This window comes from Diadema antillarum, unplaced genomic scaffold, assembly GCF_040938485.1.
Source record: "Diadema antillarum isolate AM-2024a unplaced genomic scaffold, OU_Dant_1.0 seq00000773_RagTag, whole genome shotgun sequence".
Taxonomy (NCBI): Eukaryota; Metazoa; Echinodermata; class Echinoidea; order Diadematoida; family Diadematidae; genus Diadema; species Diadema antillarum.
The window spans coordinates 242963-267890 of NW_027271662.1; the positions used below are offsets into that span (position 1 = coordinate 242963).

The following is a 24928-nucleotide window of genomic DNA, read 5'->3' on the forward strand; positions in this document are numbered from 1 at the left end:
ATAGAATGTAACAGTGCATCAGCGGAAGGTGCGTAGCGGAGATATTGTTTGGTTGATTGGCGAAAACAGTAAGTATATTGTAAAGTAGGCTTACAGAACAGCTATTGAAAGCAGTATCAATATTAGGCCTACCTACTGCAATGTGACGTGATTTCATTTTTTTTTTACCGCATGTCTTGCATCATCATCATATTCATGAATTTGAAAATTCATAAGAAACTCGTTTACTGATTTCGATGGGTGGGTCCTCGCGATTAAGCGAGTAAACAGTGATGTCACTGTACGCATAACATTCATAAGTAGGTATATAGTAGGATGGCTTGGGAGGGGAGGGAAGTGTCAGGGAAGAGTTTGCAAAAACTCCACTTCATGTTAAAGTTAAAATCAACGAATAGCGTTGCATCAACCAGACATAACAGTGTAGAGGTCATCAGATTGAATCGACAAGAAATGATAAAGATATTTGAGATGTTTAATCCCACATGTGAGGGTGATATCGGTAATACAAATAATAGAGATATGTACCAGCGAAAGTGCTCATGTCATCTCGTCTGAAGTCTTCACATGCCTGCACACACATCTCAGTTTCGTGTTGTTGTTGGATATTTTTAATGTATTCAAGAAGAAGATACCATCCCTTAATTCAAACCAAAACTATCCGGTAGTATTATGTACCACGTTTACTGGAGCATGTAATGCTAAATTATTCAAACGTCGAGTTCATTATAAAAATTTGATTGTATCGAACATGACTGGCAATGATCTTGTATCATTACACAAATCGCTTGGCGAGGGTAGGATCATTTTATGAAAGAGCGACCAATAGCACTGCTTCGTAAAAAGAAAACGAACAAACAAACAAACAAACAAACAAACAAATTGAAATTCTTATTTCATCGATGCTTTAACCGTTATCATAATCATAAGAAGAACCCAACAGTAGTATATGTAATTTAGGCCTAAGAATAATGTATGCAGTTGAAACGATCTAATCATTGATACAGTATCTTGACATCGTCATTCTGCATACGTGACTAATTGAATGATGGCCAAATGATGGATTCATGCTTGGTCATGCTTCTTTCCACTTATTATTCTGAAATATGTCTATAAGATGTAACTGAGAGACGATTGTGAATTGACTCATTAAGGCTGATGAGAGAGTTTGTAGCACATCAATGTACTACAGTGGATTTACAAATAAAGACAAGCTTGTTAAAGAGAAGTGAAATCATTGAGTGGCTAGATTTGGTACCCCCATTTTTTCCTCATAGACAGAGGTGTTTGAGTAACCTTATGACAGTTTGATAGCATGTTAGTAATTGTTAGGTCTTTATTTATTTATTTATTTATTTATTTATTTCACATATTTTGAAAGGGTTGCTTGCTCAGCAAGGTCTGGTTTTCAGCAAGGCCCTTTTAAAAACAACACATAAAATGTCTTTAGTATTTGGACAATGACAACTTATTTTTCAATGCCTGACATCTTTTACTATTCTGATCATCGTAATACCACTCACTCATTAAAATTCAACTTGTTCCCTATATAATTGTTTGCGTCTTCTGCTTAACCGATCTTCGAGTGCAGTGCCACGTACGAGTCGTATTGTATTAAATGTACGAATGACTCAGTTACAATGCTTAGAGGTTATGTCCCACCCCGCCCCCTTCGTCTAAATGTTACTAGTCGTTAGGACAATGAACTACAGCGTATGTTGTTTTTAATATTCAGTTTTGAATTGATCTTGCATAAAACTTTAGTGGGCACATCAAGTTTTGATACTAAACAGTACAATGTTTTTCTCTCTCTACCTACATAATTAGCACAGTCAAGCCGCTCAAGGGAAGCACGATATGGGGGTCATGCAATAGCCAGTGCGAAAGACGTTTCAATGCCCCTTGTGATTTCATCATAAATATTACAAACCGCGACTCATTACATATTCATACACTTGTATAAAAGAATTTTTACATCAACGTACACAAAACAGATGTTCAATTTAGTCCCGGAATAATTAAACGTATCATGGAGTAACAATAATATATAGATATTTTTGTGTGTGCGTGTGCGTGTGTGTGTGTGTGTGTATGTGTGTGTTTGTGTGCATGTGGACAAGAGAAATCTTGAACACGCATATTAAAATCGGAACGATACAGAGAAGATTAGCATGGCCCCCTGCAGCAAGGATGACACGCACAATCGTGAAGCGTTCCACATTAAAAAAAAAAAAAAAATGTGAGAGAGAGAATGTGTATGAGCAGCAGTTAGTCTGTGACGTTTACCCTTTGACGTTTAACCTTTTATCGTCATGTGTTATCAGGGGCGGATCCAGGAATTCTGTAAAGGGGGGCGTGACTAATATTTCTGGTGCCACTTCCGGGTTTCATTTCATTGTTTTTCTTTTTATGTCTTTTGTTTTTTTACGAAAAATAATGGGGGGGGGGGGGAGGGGCGTGCGCCGGTTGCTCCCCCCTCTGGATCCGCCACTGTGTTATTCTAGTTTGCACAAAGAGAAAAGTACAAGTAGATAACCCCGCTCTCTACTGCTCTATGACAACCTATGGTTGAAGCAACCGTAACGGAACATGAGATCCCACCGCCATACGCGGGTATTCCCAATTTGCAGTGCGCACGAATCAACGACAACGATGATAATTATCCACCCATGAATGCAAAAGCAATCCCACTCGAAGTGCGCGTTGGCCTTGTTACCAATGTCCTTGCATTGTTATTGAGCAAAAGTTGCTCTTTGTGTGTTGACAATCGATATGCATGCCTTGCCTCGTTTCATGGAAGATCAAAGTGTTATTGCGACTGCCAGTATTGTAAAGTGAAGCGTATAACATTACTCGTAACTTTCTTTAATTCATATTCGTCCGTGATAGAATGTAACAGTGCATCAGCGGAAGGTGCATAGCGGAGATATTGTTTGGTTGATTGGCGAAAACAGTAAGTATATTGTAAAGTAGGCTTACAGAACAGCTATTGAAAGCAGTATCAATATTAGGCCTACCTACTGCAATGTGACGTGATTTCATTTTTTTTTTACCGCATGTCTTGCATCATCATCATATTCATGAATTTGAAAATTCATAAGAAACTCGTTTACTGATTTCGATGGGTGGGTCCTCGCGATTAAGCGAGTAAACAGTGATGTCACTGTACGCATAACATGCATAAGTAGGTATATAGTAGGATGGCTTGGGAGGGGAGGGAAGTGTCAGGGAAGAGTTTGCAAAAACTCCACTTCATGTTAAAGTTAAAATCAACGAATAGCGTTGCATCAACCAGACATAACAGTGTAGAGGTCATCAGATTGAATCGACAAGAAATGATAAAGATATTTGAGATGTTTAATCCCACATGTGAGGGTGATATCGGTAATACAAATAATAGAGATATGTACCAGCGAAAGTGCTCATGTCATCTCGTCTGAAGTCTTCACATGCCTGCACACACATCTCAGTTTCGTGTTGTTGTTGGATATTTTTAATGTATTCAAGAAGAAGATACCATCCCTTAATTCAAACCAAAACTATCCGGTAGTATTATGTACCACGTTTACTGGAGCATGTAATGCTAAATTATTCAAACGTCGAGTTCATTATAAAAATTTGATTGTATCGAACATGACTGGCAATGATCTTGTATCATTACACAAATCGCTTGGCGAGGGTAGGATCATTTTATGAAAGAGCGACCAATAGCACTGCTTCGTAAAAAGAAAACGAACAAACAAACAAACAAACCCGAAACCTTTCATCATTGTAACTTCTCTCATTGTTGACCAATTTTGATAAGACCAAGTAAAGTGTGTAATAACACATTGATAAACGCAGGGATTGATTTTTGGTCAAAACGTTTCGGGTTTCCTTTTTATCATTACAGTTTGTCTGGTGAAATGTTCCCATGAGCGTCAAATTCCCCATGTTTATTTTTAGAAGTGTTTTTCATCGTGCTCATTACGGTGACGCGACTGCAGTGACTGTATACCGTGTAGTCACTGCTACATGCTCTGTAGGTCCTACTGGGTTATTTATTTTGTATAACTGTTATTTATGGTATGTGCATACGATAAGCTTTCTGTGCTGAGAAGAATATGAGTGAAGATGTAGATAAAGACCTTGCTCTTTCCAGTAAGAAAAAAAAATGCATTCATCTAGAGTAGAGGAGATTGCGTCTAGTTTTTAAATGGGTAAGTTGTTATATGATTATTTTCTCAAAATCTAAACAACAGACGGCGTTACAAGCTATATCAAATCAAAACATGTGAGAGGCATTGTATAATGTGACCCTGCACCACAAAACCAACAAAAAGTCACGAGACATGGATTTTTAATTAAGGAGTGATACTGAAAGGGCAAACTCTAAGCTTTAGAATGATGTTTAACTTGAATTCAAATGGACTCTTCTAACCATCTAAATATTGAAAAGAAACACATACTGTGGAAAAGTGTTTACTGAGAAAAGATGCTGTAAGTGTAGAGTGTAATTTCAAGCGCTTCATCTCACCACGCCGTGTTAGCTGTGCAATGAATGGGACAAAAAAAAAAAACAACATGTGAAACTCCGCAGAGTAAACAATGAAGTGATTATCAAATTAAGTTGAAATTGGTCATGCTCTATAAATGCATTCTATCCTTGACTTATTCATATCAGTATACAGTATATTAAGATATATACAGATTTGATACTGCAAATATGATTTTGATGTAGGTATTGTATGATTATCATGTGTTTATTTGTATGTATGTGTTCATGCAGGGCCTCCAAGAACAACAGTGTTTAACCCACTGATGGAGCCACCCTGTGAAAATAAAACATACAAATAAATAAAATAAATAAATAAAATTCAAACTTTCGAAGTAGTAGAATCATCTTTTCACATGTTATTAGAGTTGAAAGTGAAGACTGTGTAAATAGTTTTTCAAGAAATGAAAAAGGGACTCTAAGAGACACTTAGTCGAACTATTCTACAAAGAGTTTTATAGAAAAACTGCTAAAAACACAATTTTCTATATGTCTTATGATCCCCAATTTTACCACGATATAGATGAAGTCTTGCTTTTTCAGAAAATACGAAAAAAAAATCAAGATTGACGAAGTTGACCCATCACGCCTAAAAGCCCAATCACACGGCGCTTTACGGCTTAATCACGGCCAAAACACGTCAAAAAGTGGTCTACCGTGAAGCAGACGATGATGTTCGCGTTGATGTAGAGTTTAAGACGAGCTACGGTCGACTTATAGACGTTGCAGGACACGGGGAAAAATCGGAACGGCGTCGGACGCGGTAAAAAGTTTTGAAATGCTCAAAATTTTATTCCGCGGACAACCACGGGCGGCACACGTGGTAAAGACGTGCAACACACGTGAAACACACATGATAATCCGTGTTCCGGCAGTGATTAAAACTTGGGGAGACGCGGTAAGACGCGAAAGTTTAGCGGTCTGTCACGGGCAGAGCACGGTCATCTGACGCGTGTTACGCGTTGGTATAACGGGAAATAGCGTGTGTTAAGCGGCTTATCACTGAGAAATGGATTTTTCCGCGTACATACACTTGGCTGGACGTGGTTAGCCGTGCTTAGGCAGTGCTTCGGCAGTGGAACAGCCACCAACGGCCATACCCCGTACAAAGCACGGCCAAACCAAAATTGACCAAAAAATTACCACTTACGACCACGTCCACCAGATTTTCATAACGTTATGTACGTGATTTAGACGTGCTTATAGGCAGTGCTTCAGCAGTGGAACAGCCGCCAACGGCCATACCCCGTACAAAGCACGGCCAAACCAAAATTGACCAAAAAATTACCACTTATACGACCACGTCCACCAGATTTTCATAACTTTATGTACGTGATTTAGACGTGGAGTGCTGTGTGACCGGGGCTTAATGTGAGTCCTTTGAATACACAAATCCAGTGTAGTATGTGTGACCTTTTGTTAGTTTTGTGATGCGCGGTCACACACACGCACACTAATCTCATAAATATGACTTTACAAGATACACAGGCCCTATACTGACCACACAAAAGAGATAGCTGAATTTGTGTACAGATCATGAGACTGAACATGGTATACATCCACATACTGATGTGATGCAAGACGTCTCAAAACCCAACCAGTTACAGATACTGATGACTAATGACCCGGATCCTGATGAAGGCCATCATGACAGGCTGAAAGCTTGATTAAAGGGAATAGTAGAGAGCAACGTCGGCCTCAAAGTTGATTTCTTACCCATGTATTAAACGTATTTATCATTGCCATTGTAATAGTAATATTAATATCAATGCGGTTATTATTATTATCATTATCATTATTATTGTTACCATAATTGTTACCACCATTATTGTATCGTTAGGTAAAGAATATTTAGCATTGTGTGCTGGCCTACATTAGATTGTAAGGTGATTCAAATTTCGTCCGCAGTGCAGTCAACACGATGTATACGGTGCACCCGTACTCTGCCCACAGCATTTGTTAACACTCATAAACATTCCGAAACACACACACACAAATATATATATATATATATATATATATATATATATATATATACTTATTTATTTATCTATCATATATATATATATATATATATATATATATAATCATTTATAATTTATGAAAGAGAGAGAGAGGGTGGGCTTGCAGGTACATAGATTTGTCACCTGAACTACATACTTGTTCTATTCTAACCGTGTTTAAAAAAAAAATTGATTGAGGCAGTTATTGATATTGAAATATAAATTTAAACTGAATTTTCCTGAATGGCATTATTTGCATCCGTAGTTTTTGTTATTCGTATTTCCATTGGTAAATTTAAAGTTTTCGTAATTGGGATGGCGACGTATGAACAAAATACTAACTCATTTTTATAGAGCCTAACCCTTTTAGCTCATAAATGTTTAGTTTTGCTGTTTTGACATTCATGTTTCCTACGCAGTTGTACATATATAATGTGATCAATTTTTGTTCCTGGACCCCTCAGTAAAATAGTTGAGTTGGGTGGGCTCAGCTGACTCTAGAAATAAAACCGGATTTTCACCTCTTACAAGCTGTCTTATGCTGTCTGATTATGCACTATACCCGTACACTGATCTGGTCTCAACCTTCCACAAGAAAATTAGATTATATATATATATATATATATATATGCACTCATATAGACTCATGCTAGACAGATTTATACTATCATAAGTGCAGCCATACGAGTGAGTCACTTTGTGTATCATTTCACAGCCCTGGTGAAGGTCTTAAAAAGACCGAAAGCTTGGGAATAAACCACATACGTTAATCAATAGGTACGTCCACGAATGCTCTTATTTTCTCGCAGTATTATATATATCATATACTATTATATACTATTATTTTTTTTTCATTTTTCCCGACCTGTGTATCTCAAAATAACTACATGTATATTGTTATAAATGACTTAAATAACTTATATCAAATACTTGAGTAGTATATCATTTACTCATTATTCATCTAGCGATCCACGTCCGACAAGCTTTGCTTTTTAGTGGATCACTATTTTCCATAATCGAATTTATTTTCCGCTCGCCCACGAAGTATCTATGCATTGTTCCTCCTAATTATTGTATATATATGTTGTTCTATAATTCATCTCGTATACTACATGAATCTTTTGCAAACGTTTGAACAATATTATTCCATGACATGTATACTTTGTACTATGTTTTTGATTTTCGTTGAATGGAAATAAACTATGATTGATTGATTGATTGATATATATATATATGCATATATATATGTAGTCGAGGCAAATCATGTTTGACCTCAACCACACTATGTGATTATATCTTCTCCACACCACAACTTCACAGATATATAGTGCTAGCATGGTCGTGGGCCACCTTCCCACATCCTTTGGAGGCGACTGTTTTCAAGGGAGAGAGGGCGCTCGATGATGCGTGTCTGTCCCAAGTGATCGTTGCCCTCACACGGCCGGCAGTTTATCACCCTTACACGGCAGGCAGTCACGCTGACTGTGAGACAGCATTAGTTGGCAGGTAGGAGCCTGAAATTATTTTCCAAAGTCATATGTAAGCAATGAATTCGTAAAACTAACTTAAGATCTGATTTCAAGAAAATTCAGAATCGTTCATACCACTGAACGCTTTTTCAATTTTTTTTTTCAATTCATAGTCATGAATTAGCAAACCAGCAAAAGCCTTCTTCCATAATGACAGAGAGAGAGAGAGAGAGACAGACAGACAGACAGGAGGAAACTTCTGAAAGTGATTGTGTAAATGATCGCAACCCTTGTAGGTTTTTAACTGTAAGTGACCTTTAGATCCAGATGGCGGTCATACTGGGCTTTGCAAATTTGGCCGCCACAGAGGGGGCCCTTCTTGGCGCCCGTCAAAAATCAAAATACTTAGTACGGTTTGGGCTGCATGTGTGCCAAATTTGGTGCTTTTGAAGAATTTGAACAAAAAAAGATTCCCTCGCGACCCCCCTCCCCACCACCACTACGAATAAAAACAGTTAAGTGTTCATTCAAAATCAGTGAGTGTATCGTTCCGTGGTAGCATTGTTCATAATCAAATGCACCAAAGGACATGAACAAATTGTACTGCATTTATTTCATCATAATTGTGACGGTGCATCACAAAACGAACAAAAATTCGCACCCCTGATTTTACGAGAGGTCTCCAAAAAAGGTGAAATGGGTCAACCAAATCAATCTTGAGTTTATAATATTTCCTGAAATAGCTATCCGTCTTATACATTATTCTTGTAAGTGTGGAAAACATAACATGAATAGGAAAATGTGCTTTCAGCAGTTTTTCTACAGCCCATTTTTGGGGAGAATAGAATGATAAGGTATGTCTAGAGTCCCCCTTTTATTTCTTGAAATCCTTTGCACACTCTTCCCTTTCATGTCTAACGTCTTTTGAAAGGACAACACTACTGCTTTGAAAGTTGGCATTAATAATGGCAGAATATGTTAACAGAACATGCTCAATTAGGCTTATTCTAATAATCCCTTCTTTGTTGTTGCTCCGATGGTTTACCTGTGTTTTGCCCCTTTCATTACACAGCTAGCGCTTGAATAGACCCTGTACTTCAGAGCCTCTTTTCTCAGTTCACACTTTTCCAGTGTGTGCTTTCTTTCTAGTAATTAGATAGGTTAGGGGAGTCGATTTGAATCGCGTTATACATAATTTTAAAGCTTAGAGTCTGCTCTTTCACAATCTGTCCGCAACTAAATATCCATATCTGGCGACTTTTTGTTGGTTTTGTGATGCAGGGTCACATTTATTTCGTTGCAAGAGGAAAGACATTTCATGTATAGTATTCATGAAATCATGAAAACCACTGTGATAATAAATATCAATAATTCACCAAACACATGTGATTTTCCCCAATTAGCAATAGAAGAATCGGGATGCAGAGATCACGAAACCATTCTACGAGGTGTTTTTTTTTTTATTGTAATAAAGTTCTTTTATTGATCCATAACTCAAACATGTGAATCTCGAATAGATATAGCTATAGATTACATTATTTCCGCATAAACTCAGTACAAGGTGCATGTGACCATGTCATGTCTGATGCCTGAATCAATATTCTGCCTTCTTAACCAGAATAACCTATTGTTCTTTGATCGGTAGATGTACTGACATTCCTCAAATACTATAGTAACTACCACTGTTGGAATGCGCGTCACCAAGACTACACAGCTGAACATTATACCCCCACATACAATTCTGAAGCATTCCAATACGTCTGGATACAATAGCCGGGTTCACACGTACACCAATTAGCGGGATACAAATCTCGAGATTTGCATCGCGATCGTCATCCCGAGTTTTTTGCACGTGTGGACAGAAAAAAACCCGAAAATTAGCGGGATAAGCATCGCGATGCTAATCCCAAGAAATCTTGCGCTGGTTCGCCAATTAGCGGGATAATTGGCCCCACGCTGGTACGTGTGAACGGTCGGGATTACAATCTCGAGTTTTTACATCCCATCATGCAATGTGCACATCGCAACAGCGAGGCCTCTGCGAAGAGGTCCTTCACCTCTTTGGAGCACAACAACAACAGCGCGCGAACCACACCACTGACGCGTAAAAGACAATGGACAAAGGTAAGTGCGCGCAGGCAGTGATAGAGAAGGGCGCTGTGTGACCCAGTTTCCAGGCTTTGCTGTTATCTCTATCGGCAATTAGCGGGATAATTCGGTACGTGTGGACGCTCGCCAAATTAGCGGGATACCGATCGCGATCGCTATCCCGCTAATTTGGTACGTGTGGACGCTCGCAAAAAAACTCGGGATGAGCATCGCGATCGTCATCCCGCTAATTTGTACGTGTGAACCCGGCTAGTGGTATAGACCATTCCTATACACTCCTGTACAGTGTACGCGTATCAGGGTTACCGGCTCTCAATCATCATTCTATGCCTTTGTGTGGTAAACACCTCCCCCATCCCCCCCCCCACCCCCAAAAAATATATGGATCATTTTTCGATATACCCTTGATGACGAAGAGCATCAGTATATACTATTGTTATCTTGAAATAGAATTCTGTTGAAAGCAGACAAAGAAAACAAAACAGAATAATCACCATCAAACCTACACATCACATACCCCCCCCCCCCCTCCACAAAACAAAACACCCCGATTAACCAGCAAACTGGTGGGCATTGCCAATGCTCCAGGTGCCGTCAAAACTTAAATACAACTTACATATTCATAAAACTGTGTAATTTGGTCCATTTAGCTTGGTGCACATGTAGTTTTTTTTCCTACAGGGAATAAAGTTCTGAACTTTCTCAATGTGGAGCACATAGTTAATAAAATATTTGCTGCTTGGCTTGGTATCTTTATATTTACATACCAAAATATACCGTTTCCCATGCAGCACCAGAAAATACAACAATCTACATACTTGCATGTTTAGTTTTATCAGCACTTCCGTGTACCATTCATTCTGCTGATAACTTTTCTAAATGCAGTTCTCTGAAAATAACCCCCACCTCATACCAAATGTAATGTCATGTGATAGGAAGAGTTTCACCACATAGGATAGCATTAAACACATAAATTGGACGCTGCTAATTTCAATTTAAATGTCATATTATTGACATTATTGCTGATCACTATTAGTTTTCGAAGGTGTTTGATCGAGAGGTAGGGACATTTTATTTTGAGGTAAAGTATGTAATGTTGAGCTCGTTGTCAAGTCCGGCTCAAGATAAATCATGTTTGCATGTCAACCTCATGATCCAGTAATGGCGAGTCCAGGAAACGCCAATTACGGTGGGGGACGAAGCGGAGGGAGAGTAGGTAGACGACAAGGTGAAAAGGTCTTTGAAGAGACTGAACGAGGAGGAAGACGACATCCAGATGCCCTTCGTTTTGGAGTTCGGGGTCCACAAGAGGAACAGGGAGGTGCGGATGGTTCAAGGAGGGGGGCACCACACTCGACTCGTGGTAGTCGAGGTCATGGTGCAAGACATGACTCTGTCAGGTAAATTTTTGTTATGCTGTCGTCTCATTCTTTCATTGAGCACAACCAGTAGTATTAGTAGAGCGGTTAAGCCCTCAAAATCACGTGAATTGTGCAAAATTTGACTAAAGCATGAAACTTTCACCAGTGTTAGTACATACCATAAGATTTATTTTAAGATCGGGAGTTAAGTCTGATTTGACCTCTGATGACCTCCAGAGGTCAATGAACTTTAGATATCAGAATATTGATGTTTGGAGACATTTGTGAATGATAGATGTGGTTATGATGCACTAAACATGCATTTACACGACAGAGAAATCATTTTCTGATTCAACAGAGCACTAACAGTTTTTACCTTTGACCTCTGATGACCTCGAGAGGTCAATGAACTTTAAATATCAGAATGTCGATGTTTTGACACATTTGTGAATGATATATGGGGTTATGATGCACCAAACATGCATCTATACTTCAGGAAAACCATTTTTTGATTCCACAGAGCATTGACAGGTTTCTACCTTTGACCTCTGATGACCTTTAGAGGTCAATGACCTCAAAATATCCTAATATTGATTTGTGATGTCATTGGTTGGTGATAAACATGGAAAAGATGTACAAAACAAGCATATCTGTTTAACAATGACATTGTCTTCATATTCCAAGGCACACAGACGAGTTTTTGCCTTTAACCTCTGACGATCGCGAGAGGTCAATGACCTCAAGGTATCAGAATACTAGCAGTTTGGCATCATTAATGGTAAACATGATGATGTTCTAGAAGGCACTCGTAGGCCCTGCTTAGTAACGAGCCATTACCTTTCACCTATGAAAATCACACAAGGTAGGCCTACGTTTAAGACCTCTAATGAAATGTAAGGATATAAATATTGATATTGTGATGATTGATAGTTAATTGTTTATAATCTAGGGCTTACCATGCATTTCTGTTACCAAAAAAGTGGCTACTCATTCCGCAGAACTTTTCAGATAATTATCTACATCGGGTATGTGCACAGAGCAAGGGGTGTCGATCTGTTTTCACGGGGTGCTGTTCGTTATTCCGAAGGTTCGATATTCCGAAGGTTCGTTAATCCGAAACACACAAATTCCCTATATCTAGAGGTTCGTTAATCCGAAAATGAAAAAGGGTTCGTTAATCCGAACATTTGTGGCGTTATTCCGAAGGTTTGTCATTCCGAAGATTGTTTAATCCGAAAATGAAATTCGGAAAAACGAACCTCCGGAATAACGAATCTTCGGACTGAAGAGCCTTCAGAATAACGAACCTTCGGAATAACGAGCTGTAACCGTTTTCACGTGGGGGGGGACTTGGAAAATATTAGTAAGCATAACTCCATGGTGCAAAGGAGTGGAGTGGAGGGGGAGGGTGCGGGTGGGGGATTGGATTTTTGCAGTTTTAGACCTGAAATCAGTGATTTAGTGCAGCTCTTGTTTTTATCGTGTGCGTCATCACTAATGGAAGTTGATGGGGTGTGGGTGCATCTCACCCCCCCCTCCCTCCCGAAGAGGAAGTTTTTGAATTTTTAGAATCTGAAGCATACGTTTGGGGGGAATATTTGGAAAATTATGGATCGCCAAAGTGTACCACGTCTATATGGATGGGAACCCAGCAAGGGCAGCGTTGGCGAGGGTAGGGTATTCCACTCCCATTCGAGAGAGCGCTTGTAATTTGAGAAATGAGATTCAACGATCTGACACATACTGTGCAGTTTTGAAGGAATATCTCGAAATTTGTATCAGAGAGGTGTAGTAAGTCAGCCATATATGGATGGAGACCAATCGAGGGAAGGATGTGGGTGGAGGCACCCCCTACATTATGGAGCTTTTTTATTCTTTTGTTTGCAATTCAATGATCTCGTGCCGCTCTTGGTTGAACTACCATTTGAAAAAAAAAAAAAATGTCCATCCCTAAATGAGTAGCCATAACCAATGCATGGAGGGGAGGTTGATATAGCGAGAGGGGGTATGAAAGGGGCTGTCCCCAACCCTTCCCATGTGAGGGAGCCTTTGCATTATGAATAGAAATAAAAAAAAAAAATCTTGTATATACACATTTATGATGGAATATTTGGGAAATTATCAGCAAAAGGAGTAAAAGGGTAGAAACCGAGGAGGAAAAGGTTAATTGAAAGAGGATACCTTACCCCCTCCAACAAGAGGGATTTTCTTTAATTTGTTTTTGCATTTCAGAATTAAATTTCATCAATCTGATTGCACACTTAAAGTGAAAAACTTGGACAAACAAAAACAAACAAAACAAAACAAAGTCCACATCTCACAATTTATTGTAGTGGGGGTCAACTATCCCTGCCACCACCCCTCCTCCAAACTGATGCCCCGGTATGTGCATGTGTTTTATTCCACTTGTTGAAAACAAGAGATTGTAAGAAACAATATTTTTCAGTGGTTGCTATCCCAGTCAAGTAAATTGTTTATCAATAAGGTGATTTCCTTCACCTGTATACCATAAGATGATGGCGGCCTGGTATTTGCTTTTCACGTTATTACATCTATTTCTTTGTTAGTATTCTCGTTTATATTTTGATGTGAAAATTGTTCACTTTGCCATGATTTTATTTGTACATGTAGAAAGAAATAATCCGAGGCTGAAAATGAAACTAATACATTACTTAGTGATTGACATGATGCACATACTGTGTATTTCTATAGCAATAAAAGTGAGCAACTCAAAAGGCATGTACTAATTTCACATGAACATTAGCGATTATCCTCTGACCTCTGGAGGACATTGAAAGATATGCATCGAAATATAAGAATATTGATGTCTGGTCTCAATGGTTTGTAATGGCTAGCTTTTTATAAAATAATATACCGAAAAAATGCATTTTGTGTATGTGTGTATGTGTGTGTGTGTCCAAAATTGAATGCAGAGTATTCCACACACTGTTCAATTTTCACTTCCATCTAGGACAATGAGAGGTTAATTTCTTCTTAACTACACTGTAATATCAAAATCTATAAAAAAAAAAACACACGGTGGTGGCTGCGTCTAACACATTATCATTCTTTTGTGTTGGATATCCATGCCGGATGGTCAAAACAAACATGAAAAACCAGAAATCTCAGACCTAATTGTTATAACAAAGCGTCATATCCTTATAGACCCAACCAAACCCTCTATGCCCAGACAATGTAAACCACCCCAAGGACTTACTTCGAGCTTTAGAATATCCTTTGCCAACAGAGACATCCGAACCTTTGCAGTGCCAACTAAGATCTACCATGGAACTGATCGGTATTGGCTCTGCATCTTTGACAGCAGATCTCTTTTCCTCTTCTCTTTCTTCTCCTACTTCTTCTTTTTCGCTATACTGTGTAATCTTGTAACGTTTTGCCGTGGAGCCTTTTCTTAATTGGTTAAAAAGGGTTTCCAAAGGCAGACATGGACCATGAGTCATTCATCGCAGTCATACTGTAACAACCCACAAGCTTGCCACTGGCCAATACAGGCCCACCAGCTGGAAACTATGCAAATATTGCCCATGAGCTTGACACTATAGGCAAACCAGTCCCATAATGAGTCCGACACATGGGGGGAAAAGTTCTATGAGACCTACACTAAATAGATCAAACGCTCGATGATGTATTTTAGTCTCGTGGGCCTTGTTTTCCTTGAGTGCCGGGCTATAATGGCCATATTTGCCTATATTTGCTAGTCTGCATTTCTAACCCAAACATAAAATTTGTATTTGTGGTCACTGCTATCACTAAAGACACTAAAGCTTTATTTCTGACGTAATTGACCTCTCGCATTCCAGAGACCTTTTACTATAAACCAATGCTCTGTGGAATATGCATACATACTTTGATCAAAACATCAAGGCGTGATTTGTACATGATCAAGCATTTACGTTTAAACCAATGAAGCCAAACATCAATACAGGTAAGCCTACACAAATTCTGATATACTAAATGGTCAGTGACCTCTCATTGTCCTGAGAGGTCAAAGCTGGATAGAATGCACAGGGTAATGACCAATGCTCCATGGAATGACAAGATCCTTCTATTATAGCATAAATGCTAATAGCATAATGCATGATTGTACATCGGTTATAAGTTGACCATTGACTATACATAAAATATCAGTATTCTGATATTTTGAGGTCATTTACCTCATCAGGTCATCTGAGGTCATCAGAAGTCAAACGTAGAAACCTGACTTGAAAGGCTCTGTGGAACATTGAGGCAATTCCACTTACAAAAATTAGTTTTAGTACGTAATTATCATGTTTGAGTTACGAGTGACGCATAAAAATATCAATTTTCTGACATATTTAGGTCATTGACCTCTGGAGGTCATCAGAGGTCAGAGGTAGAAACCTGTCAGGGCTCTGTGAAACATGAGAACAATTCCACTGTAACAAAAATTAGTTTTGGTACCCGTTGCCGTGTTAATCATTAACCAATGACGCAAAATACACTTGTATCAATTTTGTGACATTTTGAGGTCATTGACCTCTCGAGGTCGTCAGAGGTCAAAGGTAAAAACCTGGCTCTGTTGAAAACGAAGACAATTTCACTGTGACAAAAATTAAATTTTAGTACATCATTACTGTGTTTATCATTAACCAATGACGCAAAATATCAACTTTCTTACATTTTGATGTCATTGACCTTTGGGGGTCATCAGAGGTCAATTCAAATTTACCTCCCCGTCTTAAAATTAATCTTATGGCATGTACTAACAATGGGGAAAGTTTCATGCTTTAGTCAAATTTTGGACAAGTCTTCGGCTTATCTGCTCTGCTATATATATTTTTGTTATCTAAGAAAGTTAAATGTCCTGCGATGAATATAGAACTCGATGCGTTTCAGTTGAAGGATGTCAATATGAACAAGAAGGGGAATAAGAAGAAATAAGGGTAAAACTATGACAAAGTGACAACTGATATATCACTTTGATTAAAGCAGAGTGGATCTACAACTTATTCTTCGTATGCGCAACCACGAAATTCTATTCACGTATTTTTCACGTATTTTTTTTTATTAATTTTTCTTTCTCAGTGTTTCATAAACACAGTTTGAAACTTGCATCAGACGTATATCCACGTTTTCTAATGTGAATTTTGTTCATGAATTCAGTCATTGTTATTTTTAACTTGCTTAAGGGCAGATTATTATCTTTTTGAGAGTTGTCAGTAAATATTACAGTATGTAGCATGACAACTTGTACATGCTTGTATGTTGTTCTCTTCTATTTAGACTTGGTACTCGTTCAAAGGGGAGCCAACGGCATCAGCATCAAAACTTTCAACCAATAAGCTCTAGATTTCTGCAGGACCTCCTTCATAAAGATCCTTCCGAGGCAGCGGTGGAGCTAAGTTCACTCAAGGGATGTGTAGAAGCCGGTCTCAATGAATCGATGATTGATGACAAGAGGCAGAGGCTCATTTGGCGGAGTTTGGCACATACCTGTGAAACCATTGGTGCGGATCATACAGTCACTATGCTGCTTACCTTGGTGTCTGACTCAAAACTGCTTACACTTCATCTTCCGTCCTATCTCATCAGGCTGAGAACGGTGGCAGACGAATCTGACGATGATATACAAACTCTCCTTTCGGACGTCTTCATCGTGTTAAAAACAATGCTACAGAGTTTGCCTAGTCGAGTGGCAGATGTCAAGGTTCCCTTCACTCTACTGGTAGATGCTGTGGAAGGATTCAAAGAAGTATACCCAGATCTGTTTCGGCATCTGGAGCCTATCAAGACTGATGTATCGAACCAAATCGATGCCCTTGAAAAGGAGAAGGACAAAAAACGTCAAATGGATCGCGTTCATAGGAATCCTCCTCCGGACGATTTTCGCAAGCAAGCCATTCTTCCTACCGCAAGAGAACTTGAGGCAGGGTATCAACCATTTCTTCGGCCTCATATCACGAGAGGCGTTTATGCGGATGGAGACCACTACTTGGACGTGCAGTTTAGACTTCTCAAAGAAGATTTCGTCTATCCGTTACGTATAGGCATATCAGAATACCTTGCCTTCAAAAGAGCGCATCCCAACAAGAGGCCTAGACTTCATGATATCCGAATATATGAAGAAGTGCGCTTTGTTCAATCTATTCGTGATTTTTCAGGAGTCTCCCATTGTATCTCCTTCAAGACTCTACCAAAAGTTCGATGGCAAACATCTAAGAGACTCATGTTTGGATCTCTAGTTGTACTTTCCAGTGATGACTTCCGTACATTTTTGTTTGGAACAGTTGCCAAAAGAGATGCAAAAGAACTGGAAAAAGGACGTGTTGCTGTTCATTTGGTCGACCGAGAAGACGCTTCCTGTCTGTTAGAAAGAACGTTTGTCATGGCAGAATCTGCAGTCTTCTTTGAAGCTTATCGTCCGGTATTGCAGGGACTTCAGCGAATGCCATCCACATCCTTGCCTCTTGCGAGATATACCCTCGGACTCAGTGAAAATGTAAATGTGCCTGCCTATCTACGGATAGAATCCGATGAATTACCGGAGCAAACTGCGTACAAGAAAATGGACATATCCCCACTGTTTGAAGACAGACCAAGTATTCCCTCGCTACTTGCATTACAAAGAGGGGAAAGAATTGAAGTCACGAATGATGATGCTTGGCCGAATGTCAATGATGTCAATCTTGATCCATCACAACTTGAGGCAGTAAAGACAGCACTCACTAACGAACTCACTGTTATTCAGGGCCCGCCAGGAACCGGCAAGACATATATTGGTCTCAAGATCGTTCACATCCTTGTTCAGAACATGCATTTGTGGTGTACTCAAGATGATCCTGGTCCCATTCTTTTGGTATGCTATACAAATCACGCCCTTGATCAATTCCTAGAAGGCATTCTCCAGTTCCTTCAAGTAGGTATTGTAAGAGTTGGTAGCCGAAGTAAAAGCGAAGCACTCCAGCAGTACAACCTCAATAGACGACTTGGCAGTAGCAGAAGATTGAACCTTGAGGGAGACTATATTGATCGAAGAGTCAGACATCTCAAAAAGGAGACCGATAATGCGAAGGTTGTTGTGGAGCGAACGCAAGCGCGACTGGCGGGAGCTAGAGCGGGGATCGTCAACGAGTATGAACTGGGTCCCTTTATGACATGGACGCATTATAACAGTCTTCTCAGACTTTTCAACATGAAGATGGTTGAATCATGGATGGTGGAATGGCTACTTTGCGAGTGTCAGAGTGACCCTGACTGGATGCAAGGACTCGTTACACCCGAAACAAATGAGGAGGAGGAGGAGGTAACGGAAGAAACGGTACCAACGACAGAAGCCGGCAACGCTTCAATAGACATTGAGCAGGAAAGGGACTTCATAGAGGCAGAGCGCATGATTGAAGAAGACTTTGAGACAGAAATGGCTGACATTGAAGACGACGTCCCTTTCCTCGGTCTCGATCTCTCTCATCTTACAAATCGTCGGGATCATGCTCTCAGGAGTTACATTACCCAGAAGCTGCTTGGAAGAGATAGAATTGATCCAACTTTCATTGACAAAATCTATGATGTGTGGCGAATATCTCCAAATCAAAGATGGGCACTGTATCACGTATGGCTTGGCAGGTACATTGCAGATCTTCGAACGCGTCTGCCAGCATACGAGAACAAGTACAAGCAACTGTGCTTACAACTAGAAGAAGCTAAAGACATAGAGAAGGTTCAAGTGCTCCGAGACGCTACCATCATTGGTATGACCACAACTGCGGCTGCCAGCAATCAGCAAGTGCTTCAAAGAGTGAGACCAAAGATTGTGGTTGTTGAGGAAGCTGCAGAAGTGCTTGAGGCTCACATCATCACTGCCCTTCATTATTCTTGCCAACAGCTCATTCTTATCGGTGACCATCAACAACTCAGACCCAAGCCAAACGTCTACATGCTGGCGAAGAAATATCATCTGGATATTTCCCTCTTTGAGCGACTGATCAACAATGGATTCCCCTACACTCAGCTACAACTTCAACATCGAATGCGCCCTCAGATTGCGGACATCATGAGGAAACACTTCTACGATGTTCTTGATGACCATGATTCGGTGAACGAATTTGAGAATATCCAAGGTGTAACCAAGAATATGTTCTTCATTGATCACGCACAACCACAGGAGTGTATTGAGGACATTCAAAGTCATTTCAATGTGCATGAAGCAGAGTTCCTGGTTGCTCTGTGTAACTATTTCATTCAACAGGGATATGACAAAAATCAGATCACCATACTGACAGCATACACGGGTCAGCTTCTTCACTTCAAGCAACTGATGGAGCGCGACAGGTTTCAAGGAGTGAAGGTGACTTCCATTGACAATTACCAAGGAGAAGAGAACGACATCATTCTCGTTTCATTCGTCCGGAGTAACGACGATGGTAAGATTGGTTTTCTGGGAATTTCAAATCGGCTGTGTGTCTCCTTGTCAAGAGCGAGGAAAGGCATGTTTTGCATCGGTAACTTCACCATGTTCGCTGAGCACAGTGACTTGTGGAAAGGGATTGTGGAGGATCTAAAGAAAACCAACAGCATCGGGGAATCATTGCAGCTGCAATGTGTAAACCACCCTGACCAGCAGAGTGCTGTAAAAACAGAAAAGGACTTTGAAAGGGTCCCAAATGGAGGCTGTAGCAAGCCATGTGAGGCTAGGCTAGAATGTGGACATGTGTGTCGCCAACTTTGTCACCCTACCGACAGAGATCATGTTCTGTACCAATGTGAAGCACCGTGTCTCAAGACTATCTGCAGGAACAATCACACTTGTCCTAACGTATGCTCCAAGCCTTGTCCCACTAGTTGCCCTGTGATTATCAAGAAGCTACTACCTTGCTTGCACTCATGCCAAGCGCCATGTCGACAGAGCATATATGATATCATATGTATAGAGGCTGTCGAAAAGACTCTACAATGTTCTCACACGCGCATCCTCCCTTGTCATGGAAGCCCAGATGATTTACATTTGTCGTGTGATATCATCGTCAAAAAGCAGCTGGGCTGTGGCCACACCAAAATAGAAAAGTGCCGTAAGCGCGGCAAGTGCAGGGAAATCGTAGAGAAGACATTGAATTGTGGTCACAACTGCCTTGAAGAGTGCCACAAGAATCGAAGTGAAATAACATGCTACCAAGAAATAGAGAAAACTCTTCCATGTGGACATGTGCACACTCTTGCATGTCAAACCGATATTTATAGTATCGTGTGTCAGGTCTTGACGAAGAAGCTTCTCTCCTGCGGGCACGAGGTGGAAGAGAAATGCTACGCCGAGAGTCAGTGTCAGCAACTTGTGTTGAAGAAACTTCCATGTGGACATGTGCACACTCTTGCATGTCAAACCGATATTTATAGTATCGTGTGTCAGGTCTTGACGAAGAAGCTTCTCTCCTGCGGGCACGAGGTGGAAGAGAAATGCTACGCCGAGAGTCAGTGTCAGCAACTTGTGTTGAAGAAACTTCCATGTGGACACACTAAAATGGTTAAATGTTGGAAAGACCCAGAGGATATAGTGTGTACCTCGGAGTGCCTGAAAGTACTTCCATGTGGTCACAAATGTCGAGGTAAATGCGGAAAGCCCTGTACGAAGACATGTGAAGAGATGATAACCCGAGATGACTGGCCATGTAGGCACAAAGTGACAGTCAAATGCTCTGACACACCCAGTGCATGCAAGGTTGCGTGTGATGCACCGTTGCTTTGTGGGCACACTTGCAAGGGCACATGTGGGGAGTGTAATAGAGGACGTTTCCACTTACCTTGCACAGAACCTTGCCAGAAGATGCTGATTTGTGGACATAAATGTACACAACAGTGTGGGAAGCCATGTTCGTGGTGTCAACAGAGGTGTGAACAGAAATGTCGTCATGGCCAGTGTCGTCATCCATGCAATGAACCATGTGACCTCTGTACGAAACGATGCAACTGGAAATGTCAACACTTCACTTGCTCTATGCTATGTTGCGAACCCTGTGATAGACCTCCATGTGACCAGCCTTGTCGTAAGAAGAAAAAATGTGGACATCCCTGCATTGGTCTGTGTGGAGAAGTATGCCCGAAGACATGCAGAGTATGTGACAAGGCTGAGCTGGAACAACGCTTTTTCGGAACAGAAAACCCCAGCCTTTCACGGTAAATAAATTATTATTTACTTCTAACTTCTTACAAGTCTAGTGCTAAATGCATGTAATTCTGCCGCATTGTGCTTCAGACATAATCCCAGCAGCATAATAAAGTCATCAACGTGAGTGACAGTCTCATAAACGTGTAAACAATCTGGCCTTTCCATTGTTATAGTCATTATTCTTATTGCTGTAATGCAGGATGCAGGATTAAGCTGTGCTTATACCGTCGACTCGCCATCATGTCGGTGCTCGAATATGAATATCATATAATTATGTGACATATTTTGTTTTTATTAATTGTAAAAGATACTTGCAACTTGAGGACTGCGGTCACGTCTTCGAGGTGAACGAACTGGATAAAAAACTTGGATATCGGAAGGAGAAGACGGAAACCTCATTGCCACAGATCAACAAGATAGTGGTAAAACTGATATTTATTCATTCCAATATGCTGGGACGTAACCGTAACAATGGTAATCATATGACGATACCATGCGTTTCTTAAAGACTTTCTTAGAAGGTATCTTTGAGTGTGTGTTCTGGGAGGGTGATTATGTCAACATTTGAATGAGTATCGTTCATGATACAAATTGCATGGGTACGATTTGTGTATACGACGATATTCTAGAATTTGCAGTTATATTAATTAAAGCATCGTTATGTCCAATGTTTTCCTTGAAGGTACCTTCTTGTCCGAGATGTGGTAAACTGATAAAGGTCAGTCGGCGATACGGCTCGCTCCTGCACACCTATCGAAAGAGTCTGCGTTGTGCTGTTGAGAAATCACAAGAGGAGGACGCAATGCTTGAGAATGAGGTGGCTCAAACAACTAGGGAGATCGACAGCATGACCCGTCAGTCTCTATCCAGGGAGGGGAGATACATCCCTGTTCAAACTAAAAACTCTTCATGTCTGCTGAGGTGGGCAAACGACCTTCAACGCATGACGTTAGATCATAGAAAAGGCATGTGCTTCCGAGTTAAAATGATAAGTCGCGTACAGTCATGCACCGGTTCGTTCATTCGCAAGCTCAGAACTCACATGAAATGCAACGAGGTAGAGGATGCTGAAATTGTTGGAATCTTGGAGAGGGCGCTTCAAACCAGTGCTGATGAGGTTGAGGATTTTCTGATCGAAGACCTTGTCGAGTTAACCAATCAGCAGATCCATGACGCGGAGACTGAACTGCAAAAGCAAGTCATGCTCACAGAGACTCTGGGGCTATTTATCAAAGGAGTGAAGGAAACTTCTCAAATGGAGCAACTCGTATCCATTTTGGTATCCGAAACCCGCTTTGAGAACGAACAGTGGAGATTAGCCGATCTGCTTTTGACCAAGCTATACCGGAGGAATGGACTCCCTCGGTCGGCAAACGATTCTATAAGTGACATTCCCGAACAGGTGTCGAATCATCTAGATGTCTGGATGCAGTGTCCGGTGGGCCACGTTCTGAGGAGCAGTGAGGGCGCTTCAAACATCTGCCCAGCATGCGACAGTGAAAAGAAAGAGCGGGAAAGAGAAGAAAGAGAGAAGAGAGAGTCTAGTACAGAAGGGCCTGTTCACGATCGGGGCCAAGGCCGAGACCGAGGTCGTGGGCAAAGAGGTCGTGGGAGGGGACGGGGGCGAGGACGAGGACGAGGACGAGGACGAGGTAGGGGTCGTGGTGGTGGCCTTGGTCGAGGAAGATGAATTGGGACTCTGTCTAGGTTCAGAGAAATGCGAACACGATTATTATGTCGAAGATAATTCTTGTCGCAGTATATCTGTACCAATGAACACGGAAAAAAATTCCCCTTCTTTCCTTCGGATGAAATGTTGATGTAACACTATTTTAAGTCGTTGGTATTGGCAATTGCAGACAGATTTTGACTTAGAAACAACCTTTTTCAATTGATTCAACAATCTGTTGAACTCGCAATTTGCACTTGTAGCAGTTTTACTTTTCTTGTATGTAATACTGTTAATCACTATGTCATATATTACTCCACTTGTGGGCCTACTGTATTGTCTTTTGTACCTGAACACGTCTGTAAAACTTCGTTTATTGTACATTGAAGTGTTAATTTATGCTCTCAATTTCTTTTTAAAAAATAGCTATGTTTCTGTTGAAAAAATATGACTGTATAAATGAATGGAAGTTAATGTCTGCTGACATCGCTGAGTAGGACTCTTCAGCCGCATTTTTCTAATAATTTGTGATTAGTAATGGTTGTACATAATGTCGTCTTCTAATACGGAAGTACATGTAAATACCACGCAAAGTGCATTATCATTGGAAATTCCTTGGTGTACCTTATGTGTTATATAACACACCGAGCTCATAACTTGGCACGTGATTTGGGTGCTACATGTGCCGACATTTTTCTACGTTACATCCTTCTAAGGGAAGAGAGATCAGCGTTTATACATGTATGTCTGTGTAGTTCTACTTTTTAAAGACTCTACATGCATGTTTCGGAATAGATGTAAATGCAGCACGTTCCAATGTCAACACATTTCAATGTTCACGCAAGTCTGACACAGAAATTGTAGTACAACTTGTATTGAAAATGCATGGCCAATTGAACACGAGCGCTCACGATGAATCGCTGCAAAATAGTTATTGCTTACTAACCTTTTAAACATCTTATGGTTGATTAAATGTAATGATGGGTTTCCTTATTTTATTGATATTTGAATCCTAGCTTGTGCAGAGAATATGTCGTGCACTTTTAATCAGTGACGAACTTGGTTTAAAGTCGGGGAGAGACATTACAATATGTATATCGAGTAGTGAAATTTTCTTGTATCTTTTTTGAATCTGTTGGGAGTATATACTGATCTCAAGCATTTATATCCATTCTTACCTTGTCCCCAACAATATTGTCGAAGTGACGAACTCGGTTTAAAGTTTGGGAAAGACATTACAATATGTATATCGAGTAGTGAAATTTTCTGTTGTATCTTGTTGTATCTGTTGGGAGTACATGTATATGATCTCGATTATCCATTCTTACCTTGTTGGGAGTATACATGTATGATCTCAAGCAATTATATCCATTCGTACCTTGTCCCCAACAATACCGTCAAAGTAAGCCTTGCAGCTTGGATTGATCTATATGGGCAATTCCGCAGTTAGGTGGACATGACATGGATAAAAGAAATGTGCCTCTTTATCTTACTCTTTAATCTAGGTATGAACTAATGCCATGGATGTTCACCGATCATTAAGGTCTTTCAAATTCAGTAGATTTTATCTTTCGTATTGATTGATTTCGCGAGATCTAAAACCATCATTTAAAATGTACATGTGGGACTGGGGATGCTGAAATTCACT

The 24928-nt window shown here is 40.2% G+C and overlaps 1 protein-coding gene and 2 pseudogenes across 1 annotated transcript; all 3 read left to right on the plus strand.

The window, feature by feature from the left end:
- Nucleotides 1-24928, plus strand: part of LOC139738897 (NFX1-type zinc finger-containing protein 1-like) — an 86802-nt pseudogene that overhangs the window by 23854 nt on the left and 38020 nt on the right.
- Nucleotides 2109-2222, plus strand: LOC139738914 (U6 spliceosomal RNA; annotated as a pseudogene).
- LOC139738906 (NFX1-type zinc finger-containing protein 1-like) lies at nt 2558-23301 on the plus strand. The gene is made up of 6 exons (XM_071649535.1): nt 2558-2950; nt 7855-8040; nt 11272-11512; nt 16739-21619; nt 21919-22033; nt 22294-23301. The coding sequence occupies exons 3-6, from the start codon at nt 11274-11276 to the stop codon at nt 23299-23301; spliced, it is 6243 nt and encodes a 2080-aa protein (XP_071505636.1). The 5' UTR covers nt 2558-2950; nt 7855-8040; nt 11272-11273.

What these genes read in the sequence shown, in the direction of transcription:
- LOC139738906 (XM_071649535.1), top strand. Translation starts at nt 11,274, where the DNA reads ATGGCGAGTCCAGGAAACGCCAATTACGGTGGGGGACGAAGCGGAGGG. An exon ending in GCAAGACATGACTCTGTCAG is followed by an intron (nt 11,513 to 16,738) that starts GTAAATTTTTGT and finishes TCTTCTATTTAG; the next exon opens with ACTTGGTACTCGTTCAAAGG. An exon ending in CACAGATCAACAAGATAGTG is followed by an intron (nt 22,034 to 22,293) that starts GTAAAACTGATA and finishes TTTTCCTTGAAG; the next exon opens with GTACCTTCTTGTCCGAGATG.